This window comes from Nematolebias whitei, chromosome 1 (assembly GCF_014905685.2).
Source record: "Nematolebias whitei isolate Nwh7 chromosome 1, NemWhi1, whole genome shotgun sequence".
Classification (NCBI taxonomy): Eukaryota; Metazoa; Chordata; class Actinopteri; order Cyprinodontiformes; family Rivulidae; genus Nematolebias; species Nematolebias whitei.
In genome coordinates, this window is record NC_056498.1 from 29,591,742 (window position 1) to 29,611,709 (window position 19,968).

At 44.7% G+C, this 19,968-nt stretch overlaps 2 protein-coding genes across 2 annotated transcripts in view; both read left to right on the top strand.

Annotated features, from left to right (window-relative positions):
• zbtb4 (zinc finger and BTB domain containing 4) overlaps positions 1 to 9,094 on the top strand; it is a 27,120-nt gene extending 18,026 nt beyond the window's left edge. Inside the window, exon 2 of the mRNA XM_037676315.1 lies at positions 929 to 9,094. Within this exon, the coding sequence (XP_037532243.1) occupies positions 945 to 6,362 (5,418 nt within the window). The 5' untranslated portion in view covers positions 929 to 944 and the 3' untranslated portion in view covers positions 6,363 to 9,094. The remainder of the gene's footprint in view (positions 1 to 928) is intronic.
• Positions 9,095 to 12,813: 3,719 nt separating this feature from the next.
• Positions 12,814 to 18,948, top strand: shbg (sex hormone-binding globulin). The gene is made up of 8 exons (XM_037683476.1): positions 12,814 to 13,047; positions 14,678 to 14,775; positions 15,536 to 15,725; positions 15,818 to 15,979; positions 16,233 to 16,389; positions 17,694 to 17,830; positions 18,204 to 18,405; positions 18,516 to 18,948. Exons 1-8 carry the CDS (start codon positions 12,946 to 12,948, stop codon positions 18,641 to 18,643), a joined length of 1,176 nt encoding a protein of 391 aa, XP_037539404.1. The 5' UTR covers positions 12,814 to 12,945; the 3' UTR covers positions 18,644 to 18,948.
• Positions 18,949 to 19,968: the final 1,020 nt, after the last annotated feature.

Below are 19,968 nucleotides of genomic sequence, written 5' to 3' on the forward strand. Positions count from 1 at the left end.
CCCATTTGCTCTCTCTCTCTCGTCTTCCCTCTGCAATAACAGTGCTGACCTAGTTTCTGCCTGTTCAGGGCTGCCTGTGGAATTTTACAGCGGCCTGCCTTCCTGGCTGCGTCGCTGCTTGAAAACCAAGACAGAAAAGCATGACTGAGGATTTTTACCCCCCTCCCCTTCTCGTCACATCATTATGGCCTTATCCCCTCTCTGCTTTTCTCTGCGATCTGCAGTCTGAATAAAAGATAAACCCGTACGAGCGTTGGCTGCCACTACGCCAACATGGCGTTTGGACGTTGAATGGAAATAGTCCGTTGCACAAATTTTTTGATAGCTCAGATCGGACCGGATGCAGAGAGCAGAAAAACACCCTTTCCCTGCGTCATGCATGCCACCTCCCCTCCCTTCTTTCCTCCCCTCCGCCTTCACAAATAAACGGTTAGAATCCTGCCTGGCACAGATTCGCTGCTGCCAGGAACGAGGCTTCTGCCTAGACGGCAAGAGCGGGACTATTTTTACGTGGGTCACAAACCTAAACGGGCACGCTATTCTGAGAGAAGTTTGATTAAATTTAACCTCTGTCCAATTAGGCGAGGGGGACATTGTGTCACAGCCCAGAGAGAGAGAGAGAGAGAAAGGGATGGATCACAGGAATGAGGTTCTGACCGCTTGGCTTTGGCAGGCTGAAATCTAAACCAGCACCACCACAGATTCATTCCTTCCCCCTGTCCTCTGCTTCCTTGCACTCACCATTCCTGGCAGAGCAGTTCAGCGTAGCTGGGGCATTGAGTTTGCTTTGAGGTTTCCCGCCCCCCCAAAAAGATGGTTTATCAGAGTTTTACTTGTGCAAAAGTATTTATGCTGTTAGTTAATTACTTTATTGTGATTCAGATGTACACGTTTTTCCTAATAGTTTCTCTCTGGTATTCTTTTTCAGATTTCGGGGGCTGGTCATGGTGTCCGGTGAGAAAGCGTGGGATCCCCACCACGCGTGCCATTTTCAGCCACATCTGAGTGAAAAACACCGGGCTCCTGGCCCCAGTCCCCTCTACGACTCTTCGTATATTGCTGCTAAAGACACTGCGCTCCACAGAAGCCGGCGGTTATCACCTGTGTCTTCCCCGGTGTCGCTGCTGGAGCCCCTCAGCAACGTTCACCCCTCCTCAGAGTTACATCCACCAGCTAGCCTTTACAGCCAGAGTGAGACTGAAGGACTACACCTCCCTGTCCACTATCCTGGTGTGGCCTCTCACTCTGAGGAGGAGGAAGCAGAACAGCTGGACATGAAGGGGAAAAGGCTCGGATGTCGTGTAGAGGCCACGATGGAGGACAAGCTGGATGACATGGGGGATGGACCTAAGAATGCCAAAATCACCCTGAGCTTCCCGCTCAGTGCAGCCCCCCTCCCGACATCTCTGACCTCACCAAACCACTGTCACAGCTCTTCCTCATCATCTCCTTCTCCCCACCGACGGCGACTGTCATCCAAGAGCTCCGACAAGGGCTCCCTGTGGAAACTGGACGCCACCACGGACGTAAAGCACCGACCTTTTAAGCCGCCAAGACACGACAGCTCTCCGTCCTCTTCGCCCTCCTCCTCCTCCTCCCCCATGAGTGTCCCTGCCTTCATGAGGAGGGATTTAAAATCTCCGCCTCCTCTGAAGTGCTCCAAACTCAACTCAGAGACTCAGATTCACAGGTCACCCCCAAGATCTTCCAGCGCATCTCTAGGCGGCTGTTTTGGTGGGGACGGTTGGGGTGACAGGTACAACGGCAAGGCCTCCCCCTCCCAGACGGCTCAGATCCTCTTCAGTCTGGGCACGTCAGCCTATCAGAGAGGCGGGGAGGTCGAGAGGAGGGAAAAGTTGTCAGGGAGGCCAGCTGGGAAAGCAGGGAGCCCCCACGGACCAAGCCTTCACCCACCCACCCTCCATTTCCCTCCCCCCTTACCTCCACCACCTCCCCCACCTTCCGAGGGTCTTACTGCACCTCCTCACTCATCCTCCTACCCCCCCACCGACAGCCTGAAGCCAGAGCTGATTTGTGGTGTGTGTCATCGGCTCTTCAGCTCAGCCTCCTCCCTCACGGTCCACATGCGTCTGCACCGTGGCAGTCGCGCCCTCAGCTGCCGCTGCTGTGGCAAAGTCTTCATCCACAGCAAGAGACTGCAGTCCCACGAGACATCCTGCAGGGTGCCTAGCCTGTCATCCAACAGCCTGCGCCCCCCTCCTCCTCCACTCAATGTGCAGCCAAAAGAAGAGCCACTGGAGGAAGGAGAGGTGAGAGTGGAGGGGGGAGTGATAGTGGGACGAACAGACATCATTAAGGCACGGCCCGGAAAGAAGGCGAGGAGCCTCCTGGCACGTATCCAAGGTGATGACGCTGCAGCCGGAGAGCTGCTGGCGGGAGACGAGAACCATTTTGTGAAGGTGGTGGACGGCAACATCATCTACTTCTGCTCCGTGTGCGAGCGCTCCTACATGACCCTGTCCAGCCTGAAGCGCCACTCTAACGTTCACTCATGGCGGCGTAAATATCCGTGCCATTACTGCGACAAGGTCTTTGCTCTGGCCGAGTATCGCACAAAGCACGAGGTGTGGCACACGGGGGAGCGACGATACCAGTGCATCTTCTGTTGGGACGCCTTTGCCACCTACTACAACTTGAAAACACACCAGAAGACCATCCATGGGATCAATCCGAGCCTCATCTCCAGTGAAAAGACGGCTAATGGGGGTTATAAACAGAAAGCAAATGCCCTCAAGCTCTATCGCCTTCTCCCCATGCGCTCCCAGAAGAGACCCTACAAAACCTATAGTGACAGCCTGCATAATGGCCTTCTTCTTCCTCCAGCTGAATCCCCCTCCCTCTCCCTGCCTGGCCTGGGCTGTACTTTAGCCCCTGAAAATCTGCAAAGCCTCATCACTGGAGCCCCCCCTCAAAGTGTGAAGCCTGATCCAGATGCTTTCCCTGATGAGTTTCCAGTTTCTATTACTGCTGAGCACGGGGACATTTCTGCACTAACACCCCTACCCCAGACTGATGCAGCTCAAGTTAGAAAACATGAGAGTGAGACTTCAGAATCAGAGCAGGACAGAGGCAGCTTCAAAATGTCCAACAGCAGCAAAAACAAACCTTTTAAGGCTGGTATAGGCACAGAAACAAGCATGCCTTCTGTGATAACGTACGGCCACACTAAACCCTCCGTTATAGTTCACGGAGCCACAGTGTCATCCTCTGTCATTGTGCATAGCAATCAGGTTTCCTCTGGAACTAATAAAAGTCCAGTGAACAGCTCGTCCCCTGAAACAAGTAGCAGTCAAACTTTAATTAAAGGTAGTCCTAGACCAATCAAAAAGCATAGGGACAGCACAGATAATCACAGAAAGAGGTCTAAAAACAGTTCAGACACCACAGAGGAGGGCTCCAGAGGCAGACAGGATGCTGAGACAGGCATATTATTTCACAAATCACGCAAGTCCCACAGCAAGAGCAATATCCCCGTCTCAAAGCAGCTGTCAGCACCTGTGGGGTCACAGGTCAAAGAGGCGGGGCCCCTGTGCCAGATTACTGTACGCATTGGCGAGGAGGCCATAGTGAAGCGTAGCATCTCCGAGACCGATCTGAGGAGAGACAAGAGCCTTTCTCCTCCAAAAATTAAACGGAGTGAAACATCATCGTCAAAGGAGGCTCACGCTCACCACCATCACCATAAACACCGCCTCCAGAGCAAGGCTGCCCTGGCAACAGAGGGCGAGGAGGAGGCAGGAGGTTGTGAGGAGGAGGAGGCCAGGAGAGAAATCTCCAAATCTCCAGATCAGGTGAGGGAGTACTACTTCCGTAAGGGGGTGCGTGAACAGGACAGTGATAATGACATGGAGGATAACTTATGGCGACCTTACTACTCCTATAAGCCTAAGAGAAAGGCTCAAGCACATCTACAGAGAGTGAAGAGCTGGCAACAGAAACATAAATACAAACGCTCCATCCGACTGAAGAGGAGGGCAGAGAGACTCAAAAGGCTTCTGAACAAACAAACAGAGAAATCACAAGATGAGGACAATGACGGGACGACCGAAGAGGCTGAAAAACTGTCAAAATCTAATGAGGCCATGGAAGAAAGAAAAGAGACAGATAATCACTTGTCCCCTTCAAAGGAGAAACAAACTGATCCAGAAGAACAGATTCAAGAGACCCGTCGTGAGGCTGCCACCCCTCCTGTTTCCTCTCCAAAGCCTCTTCTGTCTACCTCAGCGGTTCCTGCAAAAATAAAGAGGCGGCCTTGGACAAACGGGAACGCAGCAGAGTGTGGCACATGTGGCCGCTGGTTCTCAAGCCCCAGGAAGCGAGACAAACACGAGCTGAGCCACCTGCTGGAGTTTGTATGCCTCTTCTGTCGAGCCACTTTCCCCTCAAGGGACAAGCTGGAAGACCACCAGAGAGTCCAACATCCCAAGCCTACTGAGGCCCCCTCTGTGCCCTCTAAATGTGGTGAACCAATTGTAGGGGCGGAGAACAAATCTGCGCCAGAAATAGCAAAATGTGATGAAGACAAGGGGGGGCAAATAGGCTTAGTGGGGAGCAATTCTAGTCCAAGTCGGATGAACAGAAGAGCATTATCACGACACACCTGTCTGCAGTGCCACAAGGTGTGCAAGACATCCTCGGCATTAAATCGCCATGTCCGACGTCATGAGTTGAGCAGTTCTCCAGAGAGAGAAAATGACGACATGAACACAGAGCCACAGCCACCACCACGGACATTTATTAACGCTCTTTGCACAGATCCAGAGGCCGATAAAGGACAAACTCTCAGCGCTCTCTCTGTTTCAGTTATCAGCTACTCAGCACCAGATCCGCCCTGTGGAGGGCAGCCCGAGGACCATCTAAATGAACTTTCAGACAAACATCTGAAATCAGATTCCAGTGAAAAACCTGAACTACAACTCTCAGAGGATGACTCAAGACCACAAACCGCAGACCCTCCATTAGAAAGTCCAGTGAACCTCGTGCCCTCTAAACCTGAACTCACGGCTGCCACACCCTCCCCCCTCCAGAGCGTACTCGTCATGAATGGGCCCGACTGTCTCGACTACCGCACCCCCATCAAAAAAAGCCTGGACAGCCAGATTTACAGAACACCCAGCCCTTTGCACTTCGCAACATCCACCAACACCTCTCCAAATGTGCCCGTGACATCACAGACCAGAATAATCACTGCTGCTCCTCCTGTTTCCATGGCAACACCTCCCATCTCTGAGGGGGGATTCGTGAGACGGGATGGGGTCATTATCGACAGAGAAAGGCAGACGGGGAGCGGCACAGTTTTACGTGCAAGTTACGAGGAGTCACCTATGGTCCAGGATCTCAGAGTGCCTCTGTCCCGGAGCCCGTCTCCCAATGAAGCACAAGACCTGACCATGTCCTCGATTTTAGCTCGAGAGAGGGAGGTAGAGAGGCAAAGAGAGAGAGAGAGGGAGCTGGAGAGGCAGAGGGAACGGGAGAGGAACAAAGAAATTGAGAAAGAAAGAGAAAAAGAGATTGAGAGGACCCAGAAAATCTGTAGAGTTTCTCATCCTCCGCAGGACCAAACTGCACTCCTGGTCCCTAAAGAGGAGCCCTTGAGCCCTGTGTCGTCTCCCCATCAGATCCCCCCACAGACCACTATGAATGGACCCCCTACACACAGACACACTTCCAAATCCACCTGCAAGTCCCCCTCATCTATTGGGCCTATAGTTCAAGCCAGCCGGCCAGTTCATTCCAGTTTGCAGGGACTTGACAGACTCACGCTGCCCACTGGAGCAGCTGGTGCCGGTGACCGCCCCTCTGCACATGCTCTGCTTCTTCCCCGGGTGCCTGAGCCGGATCGCCTGGACACTGTTTCTTCCAGAGGTTCGCAGCAGGGAGACGCCACTCCAGCTGGCTACCCTGCCCAGGATTACCCCCTTCCCCTCACTGTGCCAGACAGCTACCGCTCTGCTAAGAAGCAGGAGGAAAACCTGCTCATGCCCTCTTATCCACCTGGAGCACTTCCTTTCGGCCCCCTGGGGAAGGTGATTGTACCCAACGGCGGCGACCTGGCCAAGTTGCCGTTCTATCCAGACCCTTACCAGCTTCTCTATGGGCCCCAGCTCTTAGCCTACCCTTACAACCTGGCAGCACTTCCTGTGGCTCTGAACATGATGGCTCCTGGAGGAGACAAGGTGGAGCCTCTGCCGTTCCTCCCCGCCATCTTCAACTACGCAGCTACCGCTGGACCCTACATGGGTGCTGTCCCTCCGCACCTCGTGGCAAACCCTGGCCTGTACGGGAGCGGCAGCAGCGTCGGTGGCAAAAAACATCGAGACGGCAGCAGCAGCAAACAGTAGGACGCAGACGCTCCGTACGGAGAGGACAGCCTCGTCTGTTCTTGCTGGGAGTGGAAGGGCTCCATGCTCACTTCCTCAGTACACTTGCACATTACCCCTGACTCTCTTGTACCCCCTATAGAGACCAGAGGAACCAGTGTGACAGGAGAAGTAGTGAAGAAACAGGGAGTAGAGACCAATAATTATAATAATGACGTATCAAAACTCTCCTGTCTTTACTCTGGCTCTTCTTTCCCTCCCATTCCTTCGTATTGCTGTTCTCGAGCGCGATGAATCTTCCTCTCCGACTCATTATAACATCTATAAGATAAGATAAGAACTGCTAACAGGGTGTGTGCCATGTGAGCAAATCGTCCTGTCTACTTCCCTTTATAGGCACCGAGGATAAACGCTCTTCAGGGAAGGCTTGTGTTGGCTCGGATAGGAGCTCAGGCGGAGGAAATGCACAGCTATGTGTATTTTAGCGAGTGAGAACGCAGGTTTTTTCCCTGTTGTCGCAAAAGCTATAAATGATGTAGGGTGTGTGCATGCAGCGGTGGGCTTAATGCTGCGTATGTGCGTGTGTGAATGCGAACGTATGAATCTAGATCATTCCGTGTGAGACGCACACAGCATTCCCACTCTAGTCGGAATAGCTACTGTATATGTAGAAGTGCTTTTAGAAGTGATTTTTTTTCTTTCTCTCGTATCCAAATCATTAAAAAGTCAAAAACTTTGGCTGGATGTGAGCGCGTGACAACAGATCGTCATATCATTAAGTCTGACTTCGAGGGCAAGGCGAGGATATGTAAAGCCTTCACAATAGTTTATATTTTCTGTGCACAAAATAGAAAACGTAGTGGTCGCTTAACGGGGGACACATGTAGCTGCTTTGGAAAATGTAGCTGGCCACTGGGTAAGAAGGAAAGGCTGGTGAACCGTTGCACTTCCGTTTTTCATCTCATTTCCTTCAAATAATTAAAAAGTACAATAAATAAATAAATAAATGAAAACCAGTCAGCCTTCATGTTGTGTAGCTTTTTTTCCCCTCTTGGAGAAAAGGCCCAATTTCCTAAGACGGGGAGGATATAAAGCAAGGAAGAAAAAATAAGAGATTCAGGGTATTTCTGGATAGGAAGATTAATATATAGGCACACAACTGTTGGGACTCTGAATCAGTAGGATCCAACAAGAAACGACGCCGGGCGCAAATAAGAACAACACAAGCCTGATCCCGTGTCGTTTACCCAGTCGTAGGAAAAGGCTGAGCTTAGCAGCCAAAGTGTTGAGGCCGAAACTTTCCAGATGCCCTCTTTGGAGGGGGCGGTTATTATTTTTTTTACATGTAATATTATCTTTATATGTTTGTTTTGTTAAACTATGTTGTTGTTTATGTTGTTTAGCCCTCTTACCTGATGGAAGTGGCTTCAGTTGGGGGAGTAAAACTAAAAAAAAAACTGAATGTAAATGTAGTCAGAGGTTAATGAAGTTCAGCTGCATTAATGGTAGAGTTGGTTTCAGTTCCTTTTCCTGTTTGCTTTGACACAAATAACCTGTTAAAGAACCGTATAACGTCTGGTATGCATATATACAGTAGTCCTAGGAAACATGTCCGTAAAACTTGGGTTCTGTATCCACAAAGCATGAGCAACACTCGCTTCCTAACTGTTTATACCCTCGGCAGATCCGGCACCGTGCGCACTGCTTTTGTTTTTACGTTCTCCTGTTTTTTTTTGTTTTTTTTTCGCATCTCTGTTACAAATTTGACTTTTCATTATAAACAGTTTTGAGTTTTAAAGAAAGACAAAAAAAAAAGCCACATTTTAGCACATAGCTCGTTGCACCTTCTTCAAAATGGACTACTTGTGTATGAGTGTGTGTGTGTATGCGAGAGAGCGAGAAAACCAAAACAAATCAGCCTGAGCAGCGTCTCCCTTGGCAGAAAATGGGCCAGCTCTTTATTTTAATTTTATTTTAGAAATCATTTTTATTCTGTGAAACATTTCTGTGGGTTAGTTTTGATGTTTAAAAAAAAAAAAAAAAAAAGATCAAATCAAATGAAGCCTTGCTGTTCCAGTACACCGTCTCAAGCCATTCCCGTAGGTGGCCATGTTTGTAGTTCTCGGACCATTTCTTACGCCACAGTTTGCCATCACGGTGATAACACAGACCAAAAGCATGCGAATCGACGTCTTGTGACTGGACTGGAACCTGGTGGTGATTCACAACTATTTACTGTACGTTTTAGTTCAAATGAATGTGCCTCTGCTTTGATATTTAAATAACTATTGTAAGACGCGGATCTGCCGGATTTCAACTGTTACGGTGCCTTGTTATGGCATAAGAAATTCAAACGGTAAATGAAAGTTGTTGTTTTTTTTTGTTTTTCTTAAGAGACGACCCATTTGGAGATGGAGTTTATGGCTTTGTTTTTGCTATGAAGCTGTTCATAGATGTAGGAGTGTGGCTAAACTGTTTTCGGTATCGTGTACATGTCTAGGGTAATACTGTGCCATATAGAGCCCACAGAATACGTTCATGTTATTTTTCAGAGATGTTCTAATGTTGCCTGATGACTCTGTCTTTAGATTTGATACAAAGGCTTGTAGCCACAGCTCTCCCAAAGTCTGTAGTCTCCTCCTCCTCCCACATTCTTCTCGTCTCCCTCCCTTTTCTCCTCGTTTCCGTCTCCCGTTTCTTTCTCTTTGCTGCAATCAAACAGAATAAAGTATTAACCTGACGACCCAATGACATCAGCTCGTGTCCGGTCTCGTGTTTTAAGATCCGGTAAATGTTGATTTTTTTTCAGTTTGACTCTTGCACGCATTTCTCCCGAGTACCCGGAATATTTTAGTTATACAGAATAAAACAACGAAATAATAAATATATTTTATTTAATGTCAAACTTTTTTATCCCCAAGTGGTTTTCATTTTAAATTATTGTTTTGGAATACAATATAGTCCCTCGTTTATCGCGGGGGTTACGTTCTGGACCCCGTGAAAATCCGCACAAGTAGGAATGATATATTTATTTTAGTATATATATATTTTAAGGCTTTATAAATCCTTCCCACACGCTTGCATTGTTCTAAACTCTTAAACCTACGTAATTTTAACAACATACATATATGTACTGTACATTAGATATGTGCGGCCAAATTTTATAGTGGTACTCACCAACCTTGGTCCGGTTCTGATCGGCTCTCTGCAGCCCTTGAAGCACCAAGACACTTAGAGAGAGCCGGACCTTCGGAGAGCCAGCACAAAACCACACAATGGTCCCGATAAGAGTCCGAATCTGGATGGAAAAAAGTCCCAGTGAGAGCCGGAGAAAGCACCGGATGTCCAAACAACGCCTCCCCGCTCGAGAGGCCTTGTGGGCCAGCAAGCAGCGCTCAGATTGACCGATGAGGATGGAAGTCCAGTTCTGGTCCACTTCCCCGGTCGGTTCCGTACGGCTCTCTGCATCCACTGAGTCACTGTGAATAAGGACTGAAATTTTTTGGGTCGGATCAAAACTTTCCCTCCATTTCAACAGAAAGCAACGGCTGGAAGCACTGTTGGCTTCTGGGTGGTGCACTGTTGGCTTCTGGGTAATGTAGTCCTTTTTTAGTGGCAATACAGTATAGGCTTATTGAGAGAAAACTACAAAATGGTGGCGCCTGTCCGAAGTTTAAAAAAAACAACTTTTTACTGTATCCCGTACTGTCCTGATCACGTGATTGATATTAAAGTTGAAAATTGTGTGTCGTGTACAATCTTAACGTTGAAAAACCGTGAAAGAGCGAGTCCGCAAAAGTAAGAACGCAAAGTAATGAGGGACTAATATATTATGTTGACCTATGCTGATATTCTGTCAGAGCAACCGTTTGTGACTTTAGCTTTATAATTGAGCTGTTAAAGTAAATGTCTGGCTTAATTTTGAAGGGATCTCTCAGTTATTTGTGTTTCGGTACAAAAGGGGGCCCAAATTTAAAACCTTGTCCAAGGGACAGTTGCATTCAGGACAATAACTCAAGTCCGATACTCGACATGTTTTCTTGGTTTATCTCACTTGACGCACTCTGTTACTCTTTCTGCAACAAAGTCAAAGATTCCTGAAAAATTCAAACTTGGTTTCAAAGTTAGCAAACTGTCAAGAGAAGTCTGGACTAAATGAGGAATGTTCTGTTTTTAAGCTAAATGAAAAGCAATAAACATTTTTTTACATGTAAAATATTGTCTTGGGGACCGGATGAAATGTTAATAAGGGCCAGATGTGGCCCACGAGTCATATGTTTGGCACGCGTGCACTTAGCAGAATCAGAACAACTGATTGAGCGCTGTCAGTCAGTTTGATGAGTCTTAACGTGAAGAAATTACAACATTAATTAAAATTTTAATACATTAAAGTTGGATTTAGCATCCAGCACAATTATTTACAAATGTTCACGGTTTTGTTAAATAATGTGTTCACAACCTTTGTTGTAATCATATTTTGCAACAGATGCGACTTTTTATTAAACGAAAGGCTGAGGCATTCAGTTTTATTAAAGGGATAGTTCAGCTCTTTTAAAGTGGGGTTCTGTAGAAAAGTTGTGAACAATTAATATCTGCTGCTGATACCTTTTTAAACAACCTCAATTTGGAGAAACAGAGTTTTAATACCGACCAGGTTGACGAACGAATGGCTAGTCAGCAGGAACAAGATTAAAGTGGATTGTTGTCTAAAAATGGCTCTTATTAAAAACAAAACAATGGTTCAGGTAAATGTTATTTTACACACCGTCACATTACTGTCAGTTGTTAATTTTATAGTAATTTCAAATCAGGTCTCTTGTAAATGAGTCCTCGAGGCTCAATGGGATTTAACTGTCTAAATAAAGGTTGAATTAATTAATTTAATTAAAAATACTGTTCTTATTAGCCAGGGTAAACAGCAGCAGCAGCAGCTAACTGTAGCACTTCCTGTTCAACCTGGAGCACTTCCTGCAGTAGGATTATAATGTTTCGGCGAGAAAAATTACGTTTTATGAAAATGATAACAGTATAAAAGTTTATAAGCCAGTCTTCACGTGAACAATGCAATGGTTCCCAACCCTGATCCTAGAGGAACACCATCCTGCATGTTTTAATTTTTTCCGTGCTTTGACACATCCAATTTAAATGAATGGTTGATTAACAGGCTTCTGCAGAACATGAGGACGTCATTAAATCACTGAATCAGGTGTGTTGGAGCAAGAAAATAACTAAAATATGCAGGATGGTGTTCCTCAAGGACCTGAGTTAGGAACCACCGGATTAGTTTCAAGACGATAGCAATCCACTTTAGTTTCGACTTTGCGGGGACGAGCCCGTTGCTCGTCAATCCAAGCAGAATTGAATGTTATTGTTCTAATCTGTTGGAAGAAAAGAGTTTCATGTTGGACAAATCGGCTGCAACGCCCTTCGATGAAGGAACCTCAAAACACAACCCAACTGCTTCTCGTAGAAAAAATTGCCGTGGCTACATTAATATTTTTATTTCTGTCAGTTTGTATCAGTAATTCAAACGGTTTTAGTAATGTGCTGCGTTTGCATAGGGTTTTAAAGAAATCTTACGAGTTTCCTCGTAACAGAAACGTGGCGAAACTCCCAGATACAAGTCCAAACTTCTGAACGCAGCAAACATCTCCAAACTCTGAGACACGTGTCTACAGCAGGTAAGATACTACGCGTTCATAACCTTTCCACTTAACCACACTCCAAAAGATCTGAACTGTCCGTTTAAATAGGCTCGTTTACGATCATCGCTGCCTTCATCCGTGTTGTCACCTGCTGCGACACTCGTCAAAATGAAATCGGTTATTAGGCCTCATTCTGAGAGAGCACGCAGGAGTAAAAACAACGCCGTGCTCGGGTTTGATTCCACATTTTCAGATTAACTCCTAATCCCCGACATCTGATTAACAGTAGCCTGTCTGTGTGTGTTGCCTTTTATCCAGTACTTTCCAGATCTCACAGGCTTCCTGGAAGGAGATCATATCAGGGGAAGAAGAGAGCAGAAAAAAGAAAACCGCTTTGTGGCTTGAAGTGAACATTTTTGTCTTTCGCTGCAACACACACACACACATGCACACTGAGCTGGGGCCGGCTGAGATAACTCAAGGTTTCTGTATGTGGGTAAACACACATCAGTGGTCCGGCCGAGGTCACTGACCCAGCTGATAGTTGTGTCACCGCCGCACGAGTCTCCACAAAAGGCAGGGAAGTTATTTAAAGTTGTTTTCTGCTGGATACGTTCAAATCCGTTCCTGCTGCTCCTAAATGTGATTTATGAATCCAGCTGTGCTGATTTGACGGGTAGTTTTAAGACCACGTCATTCTGGTTATAGAGGCTTCTCTGTTTCTTTACAACTTTGAGTTCCCGCAGCTTTTTCCACCAGGGATCATTTTGCTCAAACCAATTTCAGCCGTGAGGCTCTTCCTCCTGCAGATTGAACTGACCGGGCCCCGTTTGCCCTCTGGACCCCCGGACGGTGTGCCAGCGTACACCCACGCGCTGCGGCGTGCACTCTGCTCCCTGACGCCTCAGGAAAAGCTCGGAGTGCCCGAAGGCTCTGGGGGGCGGTGGATGCGCTGAAGGATGGCCATGTTTTGGAAAATGGTGGCAGGTGGACTGCTCTTCACCGTCGGCCTCGCTCTGTTGTGGGGGCAAGTTGAAGGGCAGAGGACCGGCCGGGATAAGGTATGTACGGCCCTGGATGAACGTGTGTGAAGGTTGTAGCAGAAAGAATAACATTACTGTCAATTTTAAAGTCTGTAAGGTCCTAAATGCTTCATGTGTGTTTACATGTTTAATTATGATCGATACGTGTTTATTTTCTTCAAATAATGTGATATCCGGAGTTTTTTTTTCAATACGGCGGTCCGAAAAGTTGGAGTCAAGACTTCACTGTAGGTTGGACAACACCAGTCGAGGAATCCTGATTCCTAGAAGTCTGATTATAGCTTCTTATTTTTTTAATATAATTGTTAACTATGAAAACGACCCACAGTGGTCATAAATGAATGAAAACTAATAAAACAGTTGTTGAGGCTGTAATGTTTGTACATTTTAACCAGTCTCTCTCTGAAGCTGAAATGTTCTGGAGCCACGTTTCTGATCCTGCCGACCTTTTTGATTTTTTTGATTCTGTACACTTTTTTTTTTTTTTATGTGTAACTAAATGTAAACTAAAGCTTAATTCAACTAAACTAGAACTAAAACCAGACTAAAATATTTAAGCTCTCTCTTAAATTTAAACAAAAACTAAACTGAATTAATTTCTAAGCCAGAACACAAGCTAGATTAGTTTAAATATTACACTAAACTAAAAGTAAACCCAACCATATGGAGCGAATATTAAACTAAACAAGACTAAAACTAATCAAATTTTAAACTGGAACTAGTTTAGGTTTGAAACTGAACTAAATCAGTTTCCTAACAAAAACTAAAATGAAATTAAAACTCAACTAAGATGCCGCTAAATCTAAACTAAGCTCAACTAAATTAAGTTTATCTAAACCAGGGCTATTCAACTAATAAACAGTTACCGAATCCAAGAGCTCAGGGGCTGGACATCCAGCAGTTATTGTCATTAAATAAGTTTGTTTTACGGTTTAAAATCTAGTTTTCGTTAAAAATGAACCCACTGGTGGGCCGAACTGAGCTCACCTGTGGGCCTGATTTGGCCCCCGACCCGCCATTTGAATATCCATGAAACTTATCTGAACTAAACTAGACCCAAACCAACCTCATCTTTAAACACAACTATAGATAAAGCTACATTAAATCAATGCATAAACTAAAAGTCTAAACCAAGCTAAACTTATCTTAACAAAACTAAATCTGTTTAAAAACTCAAGTACGTGCACCTGGACTCCAGTTAAACTGGTGCTGTGCTCATGGCACAACAAACTATCTTGAACAAAGACGTCTCTAAAGGTGTTTGATGCGATTCTGTTGTAAAAGTGTTCAATTTAACCCCCCAAACCAACCCTGCACTGGGTCTAAGAGGGGTTTAGACTTAGGACTTTGCTCAGTTTGTGGATAACTCAGCGCCCTAGCAGCAACGATTGCTCTCCTCAGGGGGATTATTTCTCCATACGCATGTGAACGGCGTCAACATTGATTTAACACTTTATTTCTGCTTAAGGATTTGTCCACACGTCCCTCATTACACAGTAATTCTGCTTTAGGTGAGATCAATATGGGTTTAACTGTTAATCGATGGAGACATATGGCTGTAAAACACAACGAACATGCACGGTGCATGAAAGAGCCAATGTGTTTGTGTTAACTGAGCGCAGCGTCTTTTTATGATTGTGTTTTCTAGAAAGAAGTAGCGGGTGATTCCATCATCTACCTCGGTCAGGAAAGAGACCCCTGGAGGCCACTGATCCGCACGACAGCCAACCTCTCCGAGATCACCAAGTAAACAAGACTGCAGTTTGAACACTTTACTCTACTGGCACCGCTTTCCTCTTTTAGCCTTGAAATTTAAGTTTATGGGAATATTTATAGTTTTTTTTTTTTTTGAAGTGGTGCTCTAAATTCAGACCATAATTTAAATGCAGTAGAATTTGCTGAGAGCATAATGAGTTTGGAAGGTCAGGCATAAGCTTTCTCAACATATGCACATAAAAATTGAATAACTTTGGACCAAAACTAGAGCCTTGGGGTACTCCACACCAAACACTTGCTTTGTTAGATTTAAAATTACCAAAAGATTTTTGCTTTGTGAACCACCAGTTGGCAGCACGGTTGCACAACTGGTAGAGCTGCTGCCTCGCAGCGAGCAGGTCCCTGGTTCAAATCCCGGTTCGGGGGCCTTTCTGGGTGAAGTTTGTATGTTCTCTCTGTGCATGCGTGGGTACTCCGGTTTCCTCCCACAGACCAAAAACATGCATGTTAGGCTGATTGGTAACTCTAAATTGTCCCTGTGAGTGAGAGAGTGAATGGTTGTTTGTCTCATTTGTCTCTGTGGCCCTGTGATGGACTGGAGACCTGTCCAGAGTGTCCCCCACCCCTCGCACAGTGATTGCCGGACATGGGCAGCGGCGACCCCGTGACCCAAAATGGAAGAAGCGAGTAAAAGATAATGGATGGATGGAACCACCACTTTAAATAAGAGTTTGCTTCTGCATTAGCGATGACATTGGAAATGTCTTCTTCTTGTATTTTGTTTGCGCAGCATCAAGTCGTCTTTTCACTTTCGGACTTTTGACCCCGAAGGAGCAATTTTCTACGGGGACACCAAAAATGGAGAGGACTGGTTTGTTTTGTCTCTGAGGGACGGATTCCCCCTCATGCAGATCAGCAAAGAAGATGTTCTCGTCAGCGTGACGGGTGGACTGAAGCTCAATGATGGGAAATGGCACACGGTGAGTTTCCGGAGCAGCTAAAACTCTTCTGAAGTAATCACGAATCACAAAGAACTGTTTGCTGTGCCTCTTTTATTGGGAATGCCACCAAGTTGGAGGTGAGCAACGAGGGGAAGTTTGTGATTCTGTTAGTGGACGGCTTATCTGGACTGGAGGTGGGCATGCAGTCCAAACAGACACAGGAGGTCATCTCTGGTGAACTTCGACTGGCTCTTGGTGGAATCCTGATCGACAAGGACAAGCTGATTGTCCAGGTGCTGTGACTTTTACTGTCTTTAAGACGTTGTTCTGTCACGATAAGAAAAAAATCAATCCTATGAAGCTTCATAAATTTCTTTCACTGTGGTCTTTACAATATTTTATTGTTTTTGTTGGTGTTCTATCGTGTTTTTGGACATGTGACCATATGCTGTTAAACATTACTTAGCTAGTCACAGCAAGTACGTTTACTGTTCCCTGTTTTCCTTGCGTTCCTTCTAAATGCACTGTTGCGCAATGTTTCTGTAGTTTGAGCCGCAGATGGACGGCTGTGTTCGGGAAGGCAGCTGGTTAAACCTCAGCATCCCCTGGGAGGTCGAGGCTGAGGAGCTCTGGCTCTGCTATCAAAACATCCAACCAGGCAGCTACTTCGCTGGCAAAGGACTGGCTGTTTTCAACACCTCAGGTGGAAGCCCCGTGCTGAAGTGTACAATTTATAAGCAAGTTTCAAAGGGATTGTGGGGTTCTGATGAACGGTTATGAGCAATCAATATCTTACCTGTTGTAGATAGTTTTTTGAACAACCTCAGTAAGGTTTAATTCGGATCAGAAGGGGCGTATCAGTATAAATAAGTCACTATTTGGTACGTGCCTCGATCTTAGGGTCAAGGTTCATTAAAGTAAGAGGTAACCCCATTTCAAAAGATCTGAACTGTTCCTTTAATAATATCTTTATGCTTTTCTATTGACTTGAACTGTCTACATTTGCAAGGCACAGTCTGAATTTTGTTTAGCGTCCAATCCACTATTAGTTAATTGAACTTAATGAGTTAATGTTACTAAATCCAATCTTTTCCGCTGATTATTCGTAAATGTTTATAAAACATTGTCACTATTGAGAAACATTTTTACGTTTTTCAGCATGTAGCTTGTTTCACATTTTTCATGCTATTTCAACAATTTACATTAAAACGTTCAGCTCATTCAGGACATTCCTGCTATGACGTTTGGTATTTGTGAATTTTGTTTTTAAATATTTAGCTCTTTCTTTCTTTTTCTGTGTTTATGTTTATTATGAAACACTTGGCTTGTCATATTGCTTGAGGGCCCTCTAGTGGCTGAAAATGGTAGTGTTCAATATTTTCCATGTCAGAATGAATGAAATTGTCAGATCTTAGCCAAAAATTGGGTTAATATGTGTGTGTGTGTGTGTGTGTGTGGGGGGGGGGTAAATGTGTATTAGTTGCAGGACTTGCAAATTTTTACAAAAAGATGCGACTTACATGGTGAAAAATACGGTACTTTTTAATTTTTTCTGCTTTATTTGTTGATATTTTCCAATTTTTAAAAAAAATTCTTTCTAATAATTTCAACTTTTTAGGCTCCTTTCAGTCTCTTCATCTTTTTTAAAAACACTTTTCAGCTACTTCTATGATCATTTCAGCTTTTTTCTGTACATTTTTTTTTAATTTTCAGATTATTTTTGTAATATATTCAGCCCCTCCCTGCCTATTTCAGCTCATTTTTCTGACCTCTGCTACATTTCTTCCCTATTCAGCTTTTTCCACACATTTCTACATTTTTTCCTGCAGCTTTCCGCTTTTATTCTCCTGCTTTCAGCAAACGTCAGCTGTTCAAATTCAACTCACATTTATTAGTTTAGCGATAAAACCTTTTCAGCTGGTTTCAGCAATAAGCTTTCACGCTGTCTTTCCAGAGGAAATGCAGTTTCTCCAGTTGTGTTCAAGCTGTGACTTGGTCTGTCTGCAGTTTTCTCCATCGATGAAGATCGTGGCTTCAGGGTGGAGTTTTGGGGTGATTTCAGTCAGATGGACGGAACCATTTTGAGCGTCAAGTCTTCACAGGATGAGCTGTTATTTACCGCAGCAGTGAGCAATAGCACCAAGGTGTGAAGCCAAATGAACACAAACGAACATGTCATTTTAAATTACACTCAATACCGTATTTTTTGGACTATAATGTGCACTTAAAATCCTTTAATTTTCTCAAAAATCGACATTGAGCCTTATAATCAGGTGCACCTTATGTATTAATTCTGGTTGTGCTTACTGACCTTGAACCAGTTTTATGTGGTTATTGTGAATGAATTGAATAAAGTTTGACTTATCTGACGGTTTTGTTGCACTTAATGCACCTTATGTATGAAAACAGACCCGTTCATTGATATTGCGCCTTATAATCCGGTGCGCCTTGTAGTCCAAAAAATACGATAATCTGCAAACGTGCAGAGTTGAACATGTTTCCATTTCTGATTTACAGGAAGTCATAGTCACATCCAAGGCGGAAAAAATCGCTGTGAAAAACAGCTTCAAGAGACTGCTGATTACTTTCCTGAAGGATTTAGTAAAAGTGCTTCCAGACGAAGATGAATCAAAGTTGATAACGCTGGCCGGTGTGGTGAGCGACCCCGGTTATTTCACAACTTTAAGAGAAGCTCAACTTGCTATCGGTGGTCTTCTGGGTGAGATTACTTTTTAAAAATCATTTCTGAGCAGCTTGCACACTTTCATTCATAATAAAAAGCCACTTTGTAATAAGTGCTGTCCTTTTCCCCCTTTTGTCGGTTTTCAGGTGAAGGTATCGGCGGTTCTCACTTCTTGACGGGCTGTCTGCAGAAGATCCAAGTCCAAGGGAAGGACTTGGATTTGGATTTATCCGTCAAACACATGTCAGTCTCATCTCACAGCTGTCCTGCGTGAAACCACAAAAAGCCAGCGAGCTCCGTCTGCGGACTGAATGTTTGCTGCTGCTGCATTTATTCCTCTGCTTTTGAGCCCCAGCACCATAAGAATACAGAATAAACCTGTTTACAGACTAATGTAAACACACCAGCACCTAAAATGCAAATGCATAGCCCCATATACGCCCATAATACAACAAAATAAATGTATATTTGACTAAGATAAATTTAAATTTCAATCTTTTAGATTAAGAGAGAAAATACCATCTGTTTGATACAAAAACGTGAAGTGGCCATGAAGATTTGCAATGGTTCCCAACCCTGGTCCCTGAGGAACACCATCCTTCATGTTTCAGTTGTTTCCTGCTCCAACACGCTTGATTCAGTGATTTAATTACTTGCTCAAGTTCTGCAGAAACCTGTTAATCACCCATTCATTCAAATCAGGTGTGTCAAAGCAGGGAAACAAGTCAAATGTGCAGGACGGTGTTCCTCAAGGACCAGGGTTGGGAACCACCGGTTTAGAGACTCGTTGAAACAAGACAAAAAGGAACGTTAAGACTTCATTTCCATACAAACTAAAAGATGCAACAAAAAGACACATTGAACATCTAACAAAAAGGCGTAATATAGGGTAAAAGAAGCGGAGTTTCAAAGTAAAATAAAAAAAATAAATCAACTAAAATTAAATTCAAACGACACATTTAGAGTCAAAATCACCACAAACCACATCAAACTACAAAAATGACTCACTTAAAGATACACAACGAGCGAAAACATGTAGTATAAAATGAAACTATTGCATACTTTGAAAAGAAATTCACAACTTTGCATAAAAAAGATTTAATCAAAGACCTTGTGTGAGCCGTTAGTGCTTCAGGTACATATTGGGGATGACTGTCAGCTACAACCACACTACATTTTAGCTCGTTATCTGTAAAAACGACCGAAATATAGCCATTTTTGTGTTTCCGGAGGTCGATCAGCTTTGACATCCATCTTAAATCAAGTTGACTCTAAACGTTGTAGATAGATGTTCATCCATTGATTATTTCCTCAGAGTTTCATTAAAATCTATGCAGTGATTCAAGAAATATTATGCTAACAGACAAATTGCATGTCTTTTGTGTTGGGAAGGAGTGTGGGGTGAGAATAAAGCGATACGACTTGAAAGAGTTAAAAAAATGCAAACCATTCCATCACTTCTTGAGCCTCAGTCCGTTTATAAATGGTAAGTTTCTGCCTTCGGTCTGGGTTTGTTGCTTCACGTCGATCCTCAGGAGCCAGTTGATTCAGTATTTTTCCACTGCACACCATGCTCAGACTGCCGCTTTGGCCTCCCAG

Bases quoted from the DNA above. Each gene is read 5' to 3' on its own strand.
- shbg (XM_037683476.1), top strand. From the start codon at position 12,946: ATGGCCATGTTTTGGAAAATGGTGGCAGGTGGACTGCTCTTCACCGTC. The intron at 15,726-15,817 runs GTGAGTTTCCGG...AATGCCACCAAG, and splicing joins ATGATGGGAAATGGCACACG to TTGGAGGTGAGCAACGAGGG. The intron at 16,390-17,693 runs GTGGAAGCCCCG...GTCTGTCTGCAG, and splicing joins GGCTGTTTTCAACACCTCAG to TTTTCTCCATCGATGAAGAT.